Source organism: Pezoporus occidentalis, unplaced genomic scaffold, assembly GCF_034315485.1.
Source record: "Pezoporus occidentalis ecotype Australia unplaced genomic scaffold, CSIRO_AGI_Poc_V1 ctg173, whole genome shotgun sequence".
Classification (NCBI taxonomy): Eukaryota; Metazoa; Chordata; class Aves; order Psittaciformes; family Psittacidae; genus Pezoporus; species Pezoporus occidentalis.
The window spans coordinates 282,260-302,077 of record NW_026913565.1 but is presented as its reverse complement, the minus strand read 5'-3'; the positions used below and the strand labels follow the sequence as shown (position 1 = coordinate 302,077).

At 40.6% G+C, this 19,818-nt stretch overlaps 1 protein-coding gene and 1 long non-coding RNA gene across 2 annotated transcripts in view; one reads left to right on the top strand and one right to left on the bottom strand.

Annotated features, from left to right (window-relative positions):
- LOC134161422 (uncharacterized) overlaps nt 1-1,128 on the bottom strand; it is a 65,192-nt gene extending 64,064 nt beyond the window's left edge. Inside the window, exon 1 of the long non-coding RNA XR_009963968.1 lies at nt 1,058-1,128. This is a non-coding gene — a long non-coding RNA (uncharacterized LOC134161422). The remainder of the gene's footprint in view (nt 1-1,057) is intronic.
- A 129-nt stretch (nt 1,129-1,257) lies between these two features.
- On the top strand, nt 1,258-18,273 carry SLC5A12 (solute carrier family 5 member 12). Its single transcript, XM_062614218.1, has 15 exons — nt 1,258-1,891; nt 4,012-4,077; nt 5,151-5,202; nt 6,468-6,535; nt 7,562-7,716; nt 8,774-8,914; nt 10,522-10,651; nt 11,001-11,089; nt 12,273-12,385; nt 13,576-13,643; nt 13,986-14,072; nt 14,736-14,917; nt 15,129-15,232; nt 15,446-15,567; nt 17,208-18,273. The coding sequence occupies exons 1-15, from the start codon at nt 1,535-1,537 to the stop codon at nt 17,364-17,366; spliced, it is 1,893 nt and encodes a 630-aa protein (XP_062470202.1). The 5' UTR covers nt 1,258-1,534; the 3' UTR covers nt 17,367-18,273.
- The last annotated feature ends 1,545 nt before the right edge of the window (nt 18,274-19,818 follow it).

Genomic DNA, 19,818 nt, shown 5'->3' with positions numbered 1-19,818 from the left:
ATAGGCGTTTCAGCTCCCCTTTTTACACTCTGTCTCACTGAAATCAACCACAGAAATTGCACAGTCTCCCTGCACATGCAGGCAGAAGTCACTTCTGGCCACAGGCTGTCCTGGATTTTCTCTGACTGTGCTAAGCATGGAAGGTTGCTGTACATGTACTCCTCTTTTTCCTAAGCAGATGGATGGGAACAGGCAAGGCCTCAGGTCCTTACAGCCATTAATTTGCAAGGTACATTTGATTCAGTAAAATCATCTCTGTTTACTGATGATTTAAGGAGAAGTGAGGATCCATACCCAGCCGAGACAAGGCTGAAGAGGCCTTTTGCTATTAAAAGCTACACCAAGATACTGTATCTTTTTCTGAATTGTCTCCAAAATGAACCCCAACTCTCACCTTAGGGCTGCAACTACACACATTACATCTTTGAACAAGTTAATCCTTCAGGATGACAAGTCATTGCCTGCTGCTTTGGAAAATTTAGTCATGGCATAGATAGGGATAAAATAAATATCCACTTACTAAAAAACAAAACCAAGCACAACACAACCAAAACCACACAAGGGACATGCAGTTAATTGAATTGAACAAATTACACTGAAGACATAGTTAAATAAAAACACTGCTATTGTTCAATCTTCTCTTTGTCCCTCTCCTCCTGCAGGTCTGACCAAGTTGTAAATGGATAAATAAAACAAGCCACCTCCCACACGAACCCATATAAGTTGCAGGTAAAATTGGTGGTGGTGGTGGTCAGTGAAAAATCAGTTTCTAACTGAAAGTTATCCTCAAACAGTGGAGCTCAAACTGCATTTCTGCTTATGTGGAACTGCCCTGGGCTCACAAAGACCCCAAGGCTTGGCTACAGAGCATGAGGGGAAAGCACCATGGTCACTTCTGAGAATTAAAGGCTCCGGTTCTTTAAGGCAGCCTTGATTTCCAGAGGGTCTACACCAAAGAGCACACTTCAAATGCAGAAGGACAATTCTGAACCCTATCGCTGATGTTCAAGTTTAGTTTAACCACATGAGGGAATTGCTCCTCTAAAAGCAAACTTACCAGTGAGGTTGCAGTTCTGTGCATGGACCTTTCCTTCAATTTGCTCTCCTTTATTTATTTCTTTACTGCTCTGATTTTCTTATTTAAAAATGCTGAGAGGTTAGAAAAGAGTCAGATCAAGCCAATGTGTCAGGCTAATGTTTAACCATAAATTAACACCTCACAGATAAAAAGGGAGCATACTACAGATTTCACAGCTGAATCTGCTGCCCCAGCCTGACAGAAGCATCAGTAGCACTAGGGTCTAAGTGCATTCAGCACCTTCCTAACTCATTCTTAGCTACTTTTTTCTTCCTCCTTAGGAGTGAACTGGGAAAAAAAAATAAGTCTCCTAGCTGAATAGTCTTGCTGCTTATGATTTGTCATTGATGAGCTACAGATAAGCTTCAACTTTGCTGCCAAGTGAGTTCATCTGATCAGAACAACAGCTGCAGAAAACCAGACTCCTCAACATCAGAGAATTGTTCAACTGCTGCTATGTCAAACTTTGTAGCTCCAGAAGTCAAAAAATTTGTGGCTTGGGACTATGTTGTTTTTGCAGGGCTGTTTTTAGTCTGTGCTAGCATTGGAGTCTTTTTTGCAGTTAAAGAGAGAAAAAAGAAAACTTCAAAGGAATTTTTGGTAGGTGGTAGGCAGATGACATGTGGACCAATAGCCTTCTCTCTCACATCAAGCTTCATGTCAGCAGTGACTGTTTTGGGGACACCCTCTGAAGTCTATCGCTATGGGGCATCCTTTGTGCTGTTCTTTCTTTCATATGCACTTGTCATCATTTTTACTGCAGAACTCTTTCTACCTGTATTTTACAGATCTGGCATTACAAGCACTTATGAGGTAAGTAAAAATAATTTAAAAAGGCACTATTCTAATATAAAAGTCAGTGTCATGCATATAAATATTCATAGAGAAAAAGCTCTGACAGAAGATTTTTTGCAGTGTTTTACAGAACAAGTATATCAGTGCACTAATTCTTTTTCAAACCAGGTGGCATTACTCAAACTGGTTATTCATATTGCAATAAGTTGAAAGCACAAATTAAGGGTCAGAGCTCCTGTCATGCATATACAACAAAGACAGGAGACAGGATTACACACCAGCAGCAAAGGAAGTTGTAGCTGAAAAATATTTTAAGTGTATCCAACTGCTTCTGGTCTTATAAGCAACTATTCTGCTATATATATATATATATATATATACACACACACACCTGCTTTTGCAGAGTAGGTATTAAAGACAGACATTAAGAACAAAATTCAATAGGATCCAACTCAAACTTGGTCTAGAGCTGGCAATTTGGTCCAATTTATTAGCAAAGTGTACTATTTGAGATCTAAAAAAAATAGTCAAGTAGATATTTGATAACCATTGTGATGCAAGGAAGGAATAAAGAGGAAGATGGCTGCAGGTCTCTCAAAACCAAGCAAAACCAAACCAAACCAGCTCAGGGCTGGGGAATGAATTCAGGTATTCTCTAGGAAATGAAATTAAACGAACAACCTCTGAATTTTCCAGAGGTTTTGCTTGGCATTCCTCCTGGAACACCTTATTCTCTTCATATGACAGTTCAGTAGTTGAGAAAAATCAAAATACACAGCCAACCTTGTGATGTTACTGCTAAGAGCACAGTGTGCAGCCCTAACCACCTGCACACCCACAGGGCAGCTACTGAGCATTTGGGAGTAGCCTTTTAGTCGCTTTAATCAACAGGCTCAAATTTGACCTCTCCTGTTCTTGAGCAGTTTGAACCAAGCAAGAATTGGATGAAGAAAGTTGAGTGAGTTCATGAGGAGTAAGAGGAAGACTTCTTATGTTCTCTAAGCCCAAACCCTAGGAGCAGCTTTGGTCAAACAGCTCTGCCTAGGTATTTGGATGTAAGTCAGTTCCAGGTTGGAAAAAAGTAAAATTGACCATCTGCTGCCACTGCCACAAGTAACCAAATTTTTTGGCCGGTTTTGGTGCAAGATCAGGGAATGAATTACTCTTCTCATTTGAGCCACCAAAGCTGTCATTGCACCCAGAGAGTGCTCTCAAAATGACTCTGCTGGCTTGAGGAATTATTTTTAGAAACAAGTTACATAAATTAGCTATTTATCTGTATGGCAGACTGTGGGGCTTATTATGCAAGAAACATGAGAAAGATGAAAATGAGCAAAATTAATAGAAAAAAAAGCTGCTTTGGAGAACTATACCTAGAGGCTTGTAAAAGAGAGAAGGCTTGTACAGCCTGTGCCTGGAGTATTCTGGGAGCCCATGGGACTACGGCTCAAGGAGAGACCCAGCCCACCACCCATGGTTAGAAGGGATGCTGCCACAGATGTAATTTTTTTTGGTCAGCTCTACCGAGAGGCTCCAAGTGGTTACTCAGGTTTAAAAGCTGGGCTTTTGGGGCTAGAGAGCTACTCATCTCTATAGTTATGTGGTAACTAGAGACACTTCCCTACATGTAGCTGTATGTCCTTAAGAACTCCACTTGCTGCTCTGTGTTGATGATGTGCAGATTTGGGTTTAGACCGAGACAGGGCAAGCAAGAAAACTAGTTTAGCTCAATCACTGTGGAACGCTCTTCTATGTTGCCTCTTCTCCATCTGTTCCACCACCACTTGGTCATTACAGAAGTCAAACCACACTATTTCTCCTAGAGATGACCTCAAGTTTCCTCTTCATACAGCTGGAATGTACTTTCATTTGAAGTTCAAATTTCTCTTCCTTTCAGTTATTCCCAATACAAAGAATACTGAATATTGCAACCCAACATATAACTTCAAGTACATGTTACTCATGAGAAGAGTTTTCACATATAATTATCACTATGTGTAATAATAATCATGCTCTCCTGCTCATTACTCACAGCAGCAGTGCCAGCTGCCAGTAATTTTACTTGCATAGCAAAAAGGTTAATAGCTGTGTCACAGGTGCTGCATGTGCAATTTACTGAAATTCCTCTTTTTCCCTAGTATTTGGAGTTAAGATTTAACAAGATCGTCCGTCTTGCTGCAACACTGATCTACATCCTGCAGACGGTGAGAAGCCGTTGACTCTGTTTATGCCAATTTCACCCAACATTTCTTTTGACAGGCTAATCTCAGACTGCACATTTTCTATAATGAGATGTTTTAATGAGTACTCTTTTGCCCTGTATTTTTTTACTTGGACTGTGAATGTTAAAAAGAATGAATGGCTGCTTTCCTAACTTTCTAGCTTTCTTAACTTTTCCTTGCTTAGGATTAAAAATGCCATTTTTGTTGTCTTTGAAACTTGCATGTTTTGCTGAACTCTCACATCTTGTCAAATTCTTGATCTCATTATGTTCCCTTGTCTCTCTTTCCAAGTGAGTGGATTCTGTCTTTCTTGTAAAGCTAAACGAGCTGTACTGGGTAGATTTAGTTAACCAATGACCATTTCCGATAGCGGGGTGAAGGTATCCCATTTGAAAGCTGTTGCATGTGGCATCTCCTGGGGGGATGCCCAGGTAGGACCAACCCAGACCCAGGAGGTACCATCTCAAAAAAGTCACATAGTTATGTATTTGATGGAAAGATGAATTTTATGGGATGTTTGAAAACGTTTCTTTCTACATTAATTCCATTTCAGCATTCCAAAATCCTTAGCAACAGATTTGAATGCTTACTTATATTCAGGCTCTGTTTCTCCCTCAGTTCTGTCAGAACATACACGTGAGAGCATTGAGTCAGCTACTTTGAAAGAGTTTGAATAGAAAAATGGATGTTTAAATTCCAAGATCAATGCACCTTATTCCAAGATCAGTGCACCTTATTTCAGTATAACTGTTTGTGTTTTCCCAAGAGCTCCTCTTTCTGCTTGACTAAGGTAGTTTTGTCATCTAGTCATCTTTGCAACTGGTGAAATAAATAATACCAAAGCAAATAATGGTCCTTTGATCAGAAAGGAATTAAACCAATGATTTTGTTTTGTAAAGGTTGAAACAGAAATCCAGATACAGTTAAAAGAACAGATATAAAGAAACCCCCAGATCTCGTATTTTGCTCTTCTAAATAGAAAATTATCTCTGAGCATTCACACACACATTTTTTTCATTAAGGTTGTTGTTTTTTTTTTCATCTTTCTCCTCCAGATCCTTTACACAGGAATAGTGGTTTATGCTCCATCACTGGCACTCAACCAAGGTGAGTTCCCATGCTGCACTACACAGCTACCCCAACCAATCACACAACAAGGCAAACAGAATAAATGAAGTGAGGAAAACAAACAAACAAAAATCCACAAGACTTCTGTAAGAAGGTTTTTGCCTGCTCCTCAGAGCTCTGCATTTCCCTTGCCTCACATCTTCCTCACATCAGTGCATTAGCAGGGCCTCACATTTGCTGCTCTGCTCTGCTTTGCACTCAGTAACCATCTGAAGAAGTTAGCAATGAACAATTTCTCAACATCCTTACAAAGTTCACAGTACAAGCTGATGATCCAAGACCGTACTCTGTACTTTGATTCCCCTCTTCCCTGTCTCCCGTATTCAGGTTCCCATGGGCATTAGGGCATTACTCCATTCCCTCTAGCTGGAGCCAAATACCATGCTGCTGTCTGTCTGCACACTTCAATTAACCCTTGCAAACTGGACATACAGCATCCATCATAACAGATGGGAGTAGTGATTTTACCGCCATAGGGCAAAAAGAATCGTGATGGCCTAACTCCTGATACCACCAAAATCGAGGCTCTTCTCATTGTTTGTCGTCTGAGTTGTGATCAGTTTGTCTGACCCCACCTTCACACAGCACAGAGCTTCCTTCCTCTGGAGCTCAAATGAATTTTATGTGACAATTTGCGTTTGTTGTTAGGCCACACTAACTCTGCTAATAAGAGAACCTTTACAAATAGATTTGCCCTCATAAACTATTCCCAGTGGGAGACTTCAGTATAAGCCAAACCAAAATTTCAGCATCTTTTGTAAAGTAACTTTATGAACTAAAATGAACAGGAAAACTGATTTTAATGCAGTATATTCTAGCATTAAACTGTTTCGGCTTGCAGGGAATGGAATTTAGTTTGGGTTGGGATTTATTGTTAGGGTTACTTGGAAATACCTGAAGAACCTGATTACTTAAGAGAAAATTCTGGACTAAGAACAGAAAGCATTGCTTACAAAGCTGTGTCCCATAGGAATGATGTCCTTGCTGTGTGTGATTCCTCTTACATGTTACTTTTGCACACCTGAAAGTTAGTTAAATCCAATTTGCAAGAAAACAACAATGCAAACCAGTATCCAGAAGTATTAAGAAACCTGAACAATCCAGCAAAGCTCCTAATAGACACAAAAGACTAAAATTAATACTTACTCCTGTCCTTCTAAAGCTAAAGGATCGTAGCTTTTCTGTTACCATCCAGATGGCCTACCTCCATTTCAGTAACCATTTGGTTTTCTTTGGTTTCACAGTCACTGGATTTGATCTCTGGGGCTCTGTGATTGCAACAGGAATTGTCTGCACTTTCTATTGCACTCTGGTACGTGACAGGCATAACTGAACAGCTGGAACATACACTGTTAATTCAACCATGCTTTTTACTTGACAGGCTATTGCAGAAGGGTGGCTTCTACATACATTCCAATTGACTGAGGTTTAAAGTAGGAGAACATAGAGATAAATTTCTTTTAGACTCTGTGGGACAGCTAAGTCTATTTGGAGAAAAAATTATTTCCTCTCAAATCCTGTGCTGTATATCTCAAGGTTTAAACCAGTTTGAAGCAGAGTCCAGATAAGGAGGTGATAACCTTCCTCTGCCACACTAAATCTTTTGAGAGTAGGTGATTCTTCTTATCTTTTGCAAGTTATAGACTGAAAAACATTGCAATGAAATATGTGCCTCTGGTGCCACCCCAGATCAAGAACAGAGTGATAAAACCTAGGAAGGCCAATCAACAGGTCACAGAGAGCTTTTCTTCTGAGTGGAAGCAACAGGAGACTCAGCATTACAAAAAAGATAAACACTGCAGTGTAAGCAGCAGAGGGCTCAAGACACAACCTTATTTCTGTTCTTATTACCACTAAGGAATTTGTTCACTATTCCAGTCCACCCTTGCTGAAAACACTTATTATGCTGCTCTAGTACAGATCTGATCAACTATGAAAGCAGCTGTGGAAAAAACTGAATCAAAAACTTTCTGGAGCTCTTTTTCCATGTCAGGCTAATTGTGTACGACTGGGCTCAGAGAATTGTAGAGCCTGCCATAGGAAGTACAAACAGACCAGCTTGTATCACCTAAGCTTTTAACTTAGGGGAAAAAAAAAGCATTTAACTGGAAGTCAAACATTTGCATATGACTGTAGACAAAACTTTCAAAGCTGTGTCATTTTCTAGCCTGCAAAAATACAGCCTTCATGGGAGAATATGAAGTTTAAGAGCCCTGATTTGCTAGATGCTCTACATACAGTTTCTGAACTCCTGAAATAAGGGGTCTTTCTATCTTCTGCTGTATTTGAACAACAGGAAAGAAGATAAAAGCATACTTAAAAACACTGTTTGTTTTAGGGTGGATTAAAAGCTGTTGTCTGGACAGATGCATTTCAAATGATTGTCATGGTGGTTGGCTTCACGACAGTTTTGATTCGAGGAACGACTCTGAATGGTGGATCAACCAAGGTCTGGGAGGTTGCCTATGAAGGATCACGATTAAACATATTTGAGTAAGAAAAACACACTGCAAACCTTTTCTTTTTTTGTATATTTAACGTTTAGAAACTATACCCTCACGAAGTCAGAAAGAGTCAGACTTGTTACTGTATTATCAGTGAACAACCTCAGTAATTGAGAAAAGTCCATTCCCTACTTCTTTGATTCTTGGAAATGCAGTTGACCATCAGGAGAACTTAACTCCTCTTTCTGTTACCCTCTTTGAAGAAATCAAAGCCCTCCTGAACTGAAAAGGAGCTTTGTCATTTTTCTGTGTGTAGCTACAAATGCAGCCCAATTATTCCTTCCAATTATATATGTCTTTCAATTTCTATTCATGAATCTGGCACTTTGTGTTAAGTATGCTCACCACAGCAGCTGGCAATGGTGCACCACTGCACTGGGATAGAAAATTGACCTTCCTTTAGCTATTTGTGGCATTGACTGAAAAGTTCATTGCTCAAGGCAAGTCACTGACAGAACATAGCAGCAAGGTCAAATGTTATCTGCTATATCTATTGAGATTAGCAGAACTGCAAAGATGACAGATGCAAGATGTACTTCTACTGCTTAGAATTACTGAGTAATGAAATTTCACTGTTGATAAAAAATAGATAACACTGCAGCTGCAGCAATTTCTCGTAAAGGAAATGACACACCATGGTGATTTAACTAGGAATTTGGAGGACTTAATACAGTTTAGCAAGTGGCTTTGTTCCTTGCAGAGGACAGGGTCGCAGGCAGGATGGCTTGCAGGTGTGTTGCTCCAATGTGACACAGATCTGAAATCTGAGCATAAGCAGCCTTATAAATGTGATTTATGTCAATCAATTTATCCTCTGCACAATATATGTTTATCTTGACTTGACAGCAATATGTTCCTATATAAGAGTAAAAAAGCTTCCGAACCTAACCACAGTAGACATTTTCTGAGTTGGATACATACTACCGATGCAGTACTCCCAATTCAGAGGGTAGGACATAGTGGATAGTTCTGAAAAATCACCTGCCTCTTGCTAAAGAAATGTGTGTTTATGTAAGTGAACTGAGTTGCTTTTTTCTCTCTTTTAGCTTTGATGTCGATCCCTTGAGACGACATACCTTCTGGACAATTGTTATTGGGGGAACATTTACGTGGCTAGGGCTCTATGGAGTTAATCAGTCCACAATCCAGAGATGCATTTCCTGCAAATCAGAAAAGCATGCTAAACTGTAAGTTACCTGCCATTAACCTGTTCTAGCAATCAAACATACTGATGTGGAATTCTAAGCTTGTCAGGTTTGTCAAAAAATAGCTAATTTTGCTCTGACAGTCTCACTCCCTCTGGCCCTGAATGACATAAGTAAATGCAGAAATAAAACCAGGTAGCCATTAACCGCTTGCAGTTTACTACTTTGGGGTCAGGCTGCCAAATTAATCCTTGGAAGCAGAGTATGGAAAAATGCCAACAGAAGCTGTGCTGTCTGCAACTTCATTGGTAAAATGTATTTATTGGCATTGTGGCTTTGTTGTATTGTATTAAAAGTGGTTAATGATTTAATAGAGCACTACAGTACAAGGCATTATCTAAATAAACCAGTAAGTTATTAATATTCTAGAGCATAAGAATAATTAGAATCAATGGTAAAGAGCCAAGTGAAACATCAAATTATAGACACACAGGTTTTCCTCAAAATCAGCATTAGTATATGCATAGCTAGATATCAAACCACCAGACTTTTTTTTCCACATGCCTAGCGCTAGTTGCTCACCCAGTTGGCTAAAGCATAAAGACTGGGAGGTTGGCTTTTGTGCTAGCTGCAATCATACTCATTTTTCTTAAGGTCATGCTGGATTATATGAATTTATCCTGTAGAAAATTTAGTCTTTGAAAAATATTTGGAAATCACAGCAGTGAGAGCATCACTAGCAACAAGTTCTGAAAGACCTTCAGGTCTCAGTAGCACAGCTGTGAATTGGCCCTAACAAGAGACCTTGCATAAGGTCATGCCCAAATACGATGCAGGTTATATAAAACCTGTCAGCTCTTGGGAGCTACAGGATTACTGAACCACAGCCACACAGCCTCCCCAGTGGATGCTGTCACTCACACCCATTCCATGGACTAGTGAAAACCAACCAAATGTGTTACTTTGCATGGCAACTTTGCAATCATGACAGAATGCATACAATGTCTTAAAAGGAGATGTTCAGGGTTTTGAGTCCAGCTGGCAACTAAACATCACTCAGTCACTTGCTCACTACTCACTTCTCCTTCTCCCCAGTGGGATGTGGAGGAGAAGTGAAAGGGAAAGAAAGGTAAAACCTTTTGGGTTGACATAAAAGCAGTTTAATAATTAAAATAAGGTAAGATTTTATTATAAGGAAATGGAGAGGAATGAAACAAACCAACCAATCCAAATGATGCACAATACAACAGCTCATCACCAGCTGACTGAGACCCAGCCCGACCCCAAGCACCAAGATAGGAGAAAGCCAACAACTCCCAACAGACAAAAATCTGTTCTTACAGGGGACAGGAAGGGCAGATCCAGTGCATGATGCTGCCCACTGTGTCCAAGTTACTGGTCTCTTCCAGCTGTATATTGCGAACCTTCATCCTTGCCCTATAGCAAGGCTGTATGTTTCCACATTTTTAAATCAGTATTCCATACAATTTCTTATCCTGCTGATGCCTTTAAGAAAAAAATTAGCTAGCTTTGAATTATACAGCTAGCTGTGATTAAGGCGTCTCCCTAAAAAGTTAGAAAAAACCTAGCTTATAACAACATTTCTGTATGCATTTTGTATGAAACAGAATTTCTCTGCTTTGTTCTAGGGCACTTTACCTCAACTTACTGGGACTGTGGACAGTCCTGGTGTGTGCAGTGTTTTGTGGCTTGGTGATGTACTCTCATTACAAGAGCTGTGACCCTTGGACTGCTGAGTTCATTTCAGCACCTGATCAGGTACAGATACCCATTATTATAACAGAGTTGCTTAGGACCCAGATGTAGCACACATGAAGACAGTTAAGATTTCCTGGGATGCTTTATGTCCTGTCAGCACTCAGGCAGTAAGGTGGCTGGTGAATCAGGGCTAGAATAGATCTTTTCTGGTTCTCCTCATTCTCTTTTCTGGTTCTCCTGTGCTACTCTGACTGAGCACTTCCCCAAATGACATCCTCTTAAATTCTGACACCTCATTAGTTGGAATAAACACAGAATTTAGCAACATACTCTACAGCAACTACTTCTTTTCCATTACCCAGGAAAATGTTAACTAACTGCTTGTGTTCCTCTTGTGCTTCTACCTCAGCTCATGCCGTATTTTGTTATGGACATTTTTTCCTCGATGCCAGGAGTCCCAGGACTGTTTGTTGCCTGTGCATTCAGTGGAACACTAAGGTCTGTGATCCTGAAGTGACAGTTTAGCTCGTACAATTGATTTCTTGAGGACACAGAATGAGGTCAAGATGTGAAACCCAAAGAAAAGCCCAGATGTTTTACCCAGAACATTCTAAGAAGCAGCAGTAGTGATTTGCTGATTTGCATTATATTTATGCCAAAGTCTACCTCGACTTTGCCATCATCTTTTTATCCCAAGTATATTTTAGAATAACCTTTCCAATACAGACAAAAGAATAGAAAACCTAAGCTTGCTTCCTGAGATACCTTTGGAGCTGCTCCTGGTGAAATTGCCTTTACTGAACCTGACTGCCATCATATCCCAGATAGGTATAGAATGCTTTTTAGTAAGTCTATCTGTACATAAAGCAGAGTTAGACTAGGAAAAAGGGATGTCTGCATGGAGAACTTTTAAAACTTCTTTAGAACTTCAGAATATACAGGAGTGCTGCATCTTATTGTAGTTTTTACCCTCTACAGGCCAAACACCAGTACTTCATAGGGCATTTGAGAGAGAGGAGTCAAGCTCACAGTGACTGTGGCATGTAAATAATGTCAATCTCCAACAGACTTTTTCTAAAAACTCTTATGTGTAGAAAAAGCAAGACAGAGCTATCAAAACAGGGGAAGGGAAAAAATGCCACCAAAAATCCCTGTGTAAAAGGCACTGGCTTCTCCTGGCAGGAGACTAAGAACAGAGTCAAGGGCACAAAGTACCAGATACCATGCTGTAGGTATGGACCTTGCCATGTTATCACAACAAATTCACAGAGACTGTATTCACCAAATATGTGTTCATTCACCTACCTAAAAGAACCAGCCTATACTTTTCAGTTCTGAGAGAAAACACCCTGTTCCTCCACAAAATGCCTGTTATTACTAGTTGTCACTGCACATCCTTTGATTTGTAAGGGAGTAGAACTTTTATTCTGGAGCATGCTTGTATTTTGAAGGACTTGCAGATTGGTAGGGTCAGTCAGGATGAGTTTTCATCTTCTGTGCCAGCATGAATCAGAGTCCCTTGCAATCCCAGAAGGGACAGAAACTTCACCAACATCAGTAGCATTTGTGAAAAATACGTAAGATGTACAGTTCTTGAAGAGTATTAGTGCTGAACAAGAGGAAGCAATTTATAAATATATAGTGTTTCTTATTTACTTAGCATTCTTCTCATTTTCTACAGCACGGTAGCTGCCAGCATCAATGCTTTAGCAACTGTTACCTTTGAAGACTTGGTCAAGAAAGGTTTCCCAAATCTCTCCGAGAAGATGAGCACGTGGATCAGCAAAGGCTTATGTAGGTACTCTAGATGGGATACATTTCTTTAATACCAAAAGCACCCATACCCACAGCTGCTACTATTGCAGGAGAAAATAGGGCAGGATTTTATATACTTTGAGCCTTGAGAGTCCCTGACTCTCAGTGTAATGAAGGGCACTGTCTAGAGACTCCTCTTCAGAAACACACTTCTGATTTAGAAACCTCCACAATGTAACCCTTTATAAACTCTCAGGATGAACATCAGCCTGGTGCTTCAATACAATTATGCATTGGCACTATATGGTACAGAAACATAGACTAGCATCAACAACTGTTCCTGAAAACCGCTGCAAAGCTTGTTTCTACTGAAAATATTGGGGAACACTCTGGGATCTTCTTTACAACACAAGAACAATATCAGTGTAGTTTTTTATCACATTAATCTATAGTAGCGTTATGAAATATTATTTTTAGTAGGCAAATAAGACATTTCTATTCAGTGTTGCATAAGCAGGTTGTTCAATTAAAATTTATAAGAAAATGAAAAACAGATCATTAACATCAAAGTGGTTTGAATTTTAAGATACTTGTAAGAATTATTGCAGTAATATTACAACCCTTTCATAAGCACTGTAAGAATATTATAACCATTTATTGATGTTAGTAAAGATCAGATAGGAGCCAAACCAATACAATTTCTGTTTCTGTAAATGTCTCTAAATTTCACTATTCTTGCTTTTCCTCTTATTACTTAGCTTTTGCTCTCAGGACCTAGAAAGACAATGTTTATATCTGAAGCCAAAGTGTGCTAGCACATTAGACAAGTTTTGGTTGGCTTTACTCAAGATTGCTACATACAGAGTTTTATCTCCCACGAAATTAAAACTGGTGTCAAGGAAATAAAGCTGTGTTATTTATCATTGCTCAATTCATTCATTAGGTTATTCTAAAAGTGTTATTTAAAAGCAACAGAAACATTTCTACATGAGGCATAACTTCTAACTTAATTTCATCACTAATTGCTGCTTCATCAGAAAAAAAACAACTAATGAAAAACACAACAAAACTTCATGCAAAACACCACTGTGTTCTTAATTGTCCACTTCAAGTGTCAAAGCCCAAAGTGCAAGTTTCCACACACTGCCAGGTCACTTCAGACACTAGATGAATTATAAATCATCCACTATTAACCAGCACTGACAACCTCACTGCTTTGTCTTTTTCAGGTGTATTATACGGTGTCCTGTGCACTTCGATGGCTGCAGCAGCATCTCTGCTAGGAGGAGTTGTGCAGGTATCTCTTGCCTCAGAAACACCATGAGATGAACATGAATGAACAGAAAGGCAACAAACTGACCAAATAATGCTGACAGCCCTGGGGACTCCTGGATTATCTGAACAATTTCTGTGTACACTCTGCTGAGAGGAATAACTAGGGGAAAAAAACTAACATAAATCCCCCGATTCCTTCACTGTTTACCCACTCCTGGGAAATGATACTGTGATGCCATCCTTAACTATGCACTGAAATCACTGCTGGTGTCTTCAGCCCCACCATTTCCCAGACCAAAAGCAGAACTGCTCATGCTCCCTCCAGATGTTGCACTAAGCTCCTCTCTCTTCTCTGCATCACCAGGCTTCCCTCTCCATCCACGGGATGTGCGGTGGGCCCATGCTGGGATTATTTACCCTGGGAATTGTGTTTCCTTATGCTAACTGGAAGGTAAGGAAAAAAAGTTCTTCTCTAAAGAAAACCTCTTGGTGTTGTTTGCTTAAAGCTCCATCTTGAATATTGTTTGGGTTATTTAGATTTAGTCTTTGGGCTGCTTTTCAGATTTAGAGCCTAAGGAGTTCAAGATGTGTTTAAAGGTCCCTTTTCACTGCTGAACTTATCCCAGTTGAATTTAACTATACCCAACTGTGGAGTAATTGGTGATTAGATCCACATGAGGGTTGGGTTTTTTTGTTTGTTTTCTAATTATTTTTCTATTTCTGAGTTTCTTCTCTTTCATTAAGAAGACAAAGATAGTCAATACTTGCCCCAGCCTATATTCACCTTGGGATGCACCGAACAATTTCAATTGCTCTGCCTTTGCTAACTGAAGCAATACACAATTATGAGCTCACTTCATATTGCCCCTTGAGCAGCCCAATCACATTTACCCAGCAGCAAAACTAAACTCTGAGTTGCAGTTTTGATCATAAGTTTTGCTTGAACTCCTATTACTAGAGCGCAATAAATCACTCTGGTTTATACCTTGGTTGAGAGAATGGAACTGATTTACACTGACAGAGATCAGTGATCACCTACTCCTCCTTAATACATGTTCACAGAGAAGCCTTTCCCATGCGTCACTTTTAACACTATCTTTCTATACCTTCCGAGGGTGCTATGGGAGGCCTCTTAGCTGGGATTACTGTAGCTTTTTGGACTGGTACTGGCGCTTTCATTTACCCTGCTCCGCCGACAAAGTCCATTCCTCTGCAACTGTTGACTCTCAACTGCACATTAGCTAACAGCACCGAGGCACCGATGACAACGGCAGCTCCCACAGCAGCTCTAGACAGGTATTTTCCCTATAATTACAACCTAAACCTGTGTTTTAGCACAGCACGCAGCCTGAGCCTGCAGTGCACAGCCAGTAAACACCAAATGGGATGGGAGAACACTGCCAGATCATATACCAGCTGCAGTGTTAGCTGTATTTTTCTGCCATATTTGAGACAGCTTAAATGTACTCACTGGTCATCACTAGTTGCTTTTGTCACCTCTTCACAGACCTTTCCTGGCAGACACCTGGTACTCCCTCTCCTACCTGTACTTCAGTGCCGTAGGCTGCCTAGGCTGTGCCATCACAGGGCTGCTGATAAGCTTTATAACAGGTTGGTATTTTATATATATACATATATATGCATATATAAATGCTTTTACACAATAATCTGACTCAGCTGTTACGAGAGTTTTAAAAAAGCCCAGCAAGCAGCCTGGGAGAGACTCAGGAGAGGGCAGTGGGCTCCAGTCCTGCTCTACCCCACCTCATGCTCTGGGACACCCAGCTATCCATACATTTATGTATAGTTCTTTTCTCTTTTCAGGACCCAACAAAGGAGAAGATATCCCACCAGTGTTAATCCAACCAGTTTGCAACCTGTTTTGCTTTTGGTCCGACAGACTCAAAGCTCTGCTCTGGTGTGGTGTGCGGCACCACAGCCAGGAGGTGAGTACCTGAGCCCACAGCTCAGCCCTGCCATGGCACTGGTGCCACAGGTGTACATGAGGTATGCACCACACGAAGAGCATGCCAGCCTCCATCAACCCCCCTGTAAAGTTATGCAAGGGATGCTGCATAGGACCACAGACTGGAAATGAGATCAGCCAACCCCTGAACAGTGCTGGGCAGCAATAAGTTACCTATCTCCCCTGTCTACACAGTGCATGAGCTGTGGAGACAAACAGCCCTTGGGACAGCCAGCAGCCCATGAAACGGTGGCTGAACTCCTGCTCCCTGCCTGCCTTGCTCTACCAGCCAAGCAGGGACAACACTGCACTTCGCACCCTGAGATCAGTTCACTGAGCTCTTGCCCCCTCCCACCGAGCCAGAGAATAAAACTTGAGTAGTCACATGTCCATAGAGCTCTCCTGCTGATACTGCCATTGCCACCTTCAGACCCGGCAGGGCTTCTTCCCTTCAGGGCAGCACTGCTGGCCCATCAGCTGCAACCACCAGCACCTGAGGAGCTGTGGCTCACTACCTCCACGGACACAGGGCCAACTCTTCCACAGGTGTCTCTGGGCTTCACGAGCCATGCAGCATGAGCACCTCCTCCTCAAGTGCTGCTGTAACAGTTTGCAGAATCTGCTAGGTGTACAGAAGGGGCAGAGTCCCAGAATGGTTTGGGCTGAAGGGACCTTAAAGCTCATCCACTTCCAACCCCCTGTCATGGGCAGGTACACCTTCCACTAGTCCAGGTTGCTCCAAGACCCATCCAACCTGGCCTTGAACACTGCCAGGTATGGGGCAGCCACAGCTTCTCTGGGTACCCTGTGCCAGCGCCTCACCACCCTCACAGGGAAGAACTTTTGCCTAAGAGCTCATCTCAACCTTCCCTCTGTCAGTTTAAAGCCTTGTCCTATCGCTACAGAAAGCAATATGAATGTTTTCAACTCCTTCAGAATACCCTTTAAATCCTGAAAGTAACTTTTCAGCTGCAAGGCTCACATAGAAACGATCCTTCCAGGCAGCTTAAGTTTGGCATTAAAGCTGATGGCTTCATTTGGACAGCAGCTGTGATGCCTCTAGATTTGCCTCAGCTGTTTCACTTGGCTTTTAGGTGCTCAACATAACTTCATCTAGAACTTTCCTGAAGCAAAAGCGTCTCAGTAAAAGCAAAATCACATATGCATTTATTGGCTTGTATTTGCTTAAAATGTAGAATAACATTAACCAAGTATTTACAGTGTGAAACCACTGAGGCAAGTGTAGGCCAATCCACTAAAATGCACATAAAAATGCAAATGACAATCTAAATTTAAGTACTCAGGAATGCACTGAGGGCACATTTAAAGACTTTCATATGAACAGAGTTGTTACGAGAATTGGTTTTGTGGCTTTTGCCAAAGACTTTCCATGGGGAAATGAGAAAATCAATGGTTACATATGGAGGACACACACACTGAAAAGTGCCTATTTGTGGGCATGAGACTCATTTTATGTAGTGAAGTAACTCCTCAGATTTATAAGAAAGGATGTCAGAATTTCAAACTGCAACAAGATAGCCTTTAGCCAAAGGAAAAAAGCCATGAATCCAGGCTTCAAACTACTGAGGTATTGTTTTTGCTTTGTTTTGTTTTTTTCAGGGGGGCTTGGAAAAAAATCTGCCTAAAGATACTGCAAATCAAACTGGAACCGATGACACCTTCAAGAATAGCACCAACAAAGAAAACAAATGCCAGTTCCCTGGTTACAGTCCCAAGGAAAAATCCTATACTAATATGAGCAGAGAATCTCGCCTCTAGAAGCTGAGAGACAAGGGACATTTAATCAAACTCTATGTCTTCAGCTTCAGAAATGAAGGGGTTTGAGGTTTTCTTATTACATTTACCAGCTTGCAGATGACCAAGAGGGATGAATTGCTCTCTATAGCAATTAAGGCTAGATTTTTATTTATGAATTTCATGACAGACCTGGGAAATCATCGGACAGTGGGGTTTTGGAGGCACTGCTACTTCAGAAGAAATGCTTCGTGAATCTTGTTGTGGAAGCTCCTCCTTGGAAGTAGCTGCAATACATCTGTATCCCATGCTCTGTTCAGTAACCAGTCATCGAAGGGAAACTTGCAAAGGGGAACTTGAGATAAATTAAGACTTTAAAGTAGCTTCTGAGGTCTCTCACTAAGGTGAGACTGTGAACTGCCCTCTGATGGAGGGGAAAGAAGGGAGGTCAGGCTGAGACAGTATCTGCCTATTTCTAGGTGTCACAAAAGGCCTCCTCACAGGGATGTTGTATAGACCAGACTGGTCTTTCAGTGACTGAGCTGCGTTTACTTCCCCTGTAGAACTCAGATTTCTTTGAAACGTCTTACTGTAAAAGCTATAGGAGGGAGTAACAAATTTGACTTCAAATGCAGGATAGTTCTTTATTCATGTTAGTCTTGGAAAAACATCCTTTCAGCTCAGAAAGTTCCCTACACTACCTTTATGCAAGAAAGAAAATGACAGTTGATGATGATGCCTCCTCATTGAAAGTACTGAATTTTGAAAAAAATACACACAATTAGGCAAAATCAGCGGTCTGATAAAACATCTTGGAAGGAGGTACCTAGCCCACTAAGGTTCTGTTCCAGTGAGAGATTTTCTCTAGAATTTGCCTCTCTAAGTCAAACTCAACAGACCACCCTCTCACCTTGATATATGTTTGAATGTAGTTTTCTGGATGAATGTATTTGTGTTTATACAAAGCTTGTAATTCAATGTAACAGACTGAATACCAAAGACTACTTAGTTATGGACCCAGCTGATATATTGAGCTCCTGGATATATTGAGCTCCTGTTGCTTTGAAGAACCCAGCTGTTGCTTTTGCTTTATCAGTGACCATCTTTATGATACAACCTGGTCCTTGAAGTTATTTCCGCCATCTGTTTTCATGCCCTACCTCTGGGTATGGTCCCAGGATGTTCAATCAGAGAACAGAAAGTGCAGTCTGTAAATGACACTGCCATCCTTGTGTGGGGCAGTTTGTCAGCAAACTGAGAATTAGGTCAATATTTGTGTTCACCCTTTTCACCCCACATTTATAGTATCATAAAAACTTACAGCTGAGTCTGGCTGGCAGCCTGTTGCCTCACATGGCATACTTTCATGCTTCCAGACTCAGTATGGTTAGGAGGTAAATACAAAAATTGAGTAAATAATGCTATTGTATCATTTATATCTCATGGCTACACACATTATTGCTTACATTAGATTAGGAGACGATAACTAGCATGTTTAAAGATGTAAAATAATTCCGGAGTGAAAGTGGTTCAAAACAACCATTGTGAAGCTACATAGCTGGCCAGTGGATGAAAAAGCCCTCTGTACTGGTAGAGTTGGGGGGTATCTGATGCAGAGACCTCTAACTGTGAAAACAACCAAGTCTAATCTAAATATTTCTCAAGGCACTTTTACTCACTGCAGTATTATTATGCTCTGCATGCTGTATTTTTTCACAAGTTTACCATTTTCACAAATTTTAACATTGGATTCACTGCAGATTTTTTGTCCTTTCCCAGAAAAGGTATTCTCCGAATCAGCTAGAATTGCGTTCTCTCAAAAGATTTTTGAAGAAACATCCTTGAGAATTTCTCTTTAACTTCTTGTTTCTGGGCTAGTTTTGTTTCAACCAAAGCTGCTCATCAAGCCCAAGTGATTCCTATGTTTGTAAAGGAGCCAGTCATTCTGAAGGGCTTTACTAAATCCTACATGTATAATTAGTATGACAACTAAAATCAGTAATTGCTAGTTCAGTCTTCTACCAAGATACAAAGATGCGGCCTAGCAAAACTGGAACACAGAAAAATTACCATCCTGCTTAAATATTCACACCAGTGTTGTTTACAGTTATCTTCTTATCTTCTAATTTCACTTACATCCTGAGTCATTGATCCTTCCAGAGAAGAGCTAGCTGTTGAGCTGAAAAAATGAGGTTAAGAGATGAGGAACGTGTAAATTCTAAAAGAAGAGCTTATATTTAAAAAATTGCTAGTCACTAGTGAAAGCCATAGACCAGAAATCACTGAAAATTTGAAAAGTGAGTCTAAATATAGTATGTAATTGCTAGAAGTTAAAGGTGTCCAAGCCAAGTTTAGCCCTTAAATTCCTTACACTACTATGGTTTGAAGACTCATGAGCACTCCCTTTTCAAGTGCATACCTTTTTTTTTTTTTTAATTAACTTTGAATATTTGGAATAATGAAGCTTAAAAACCTC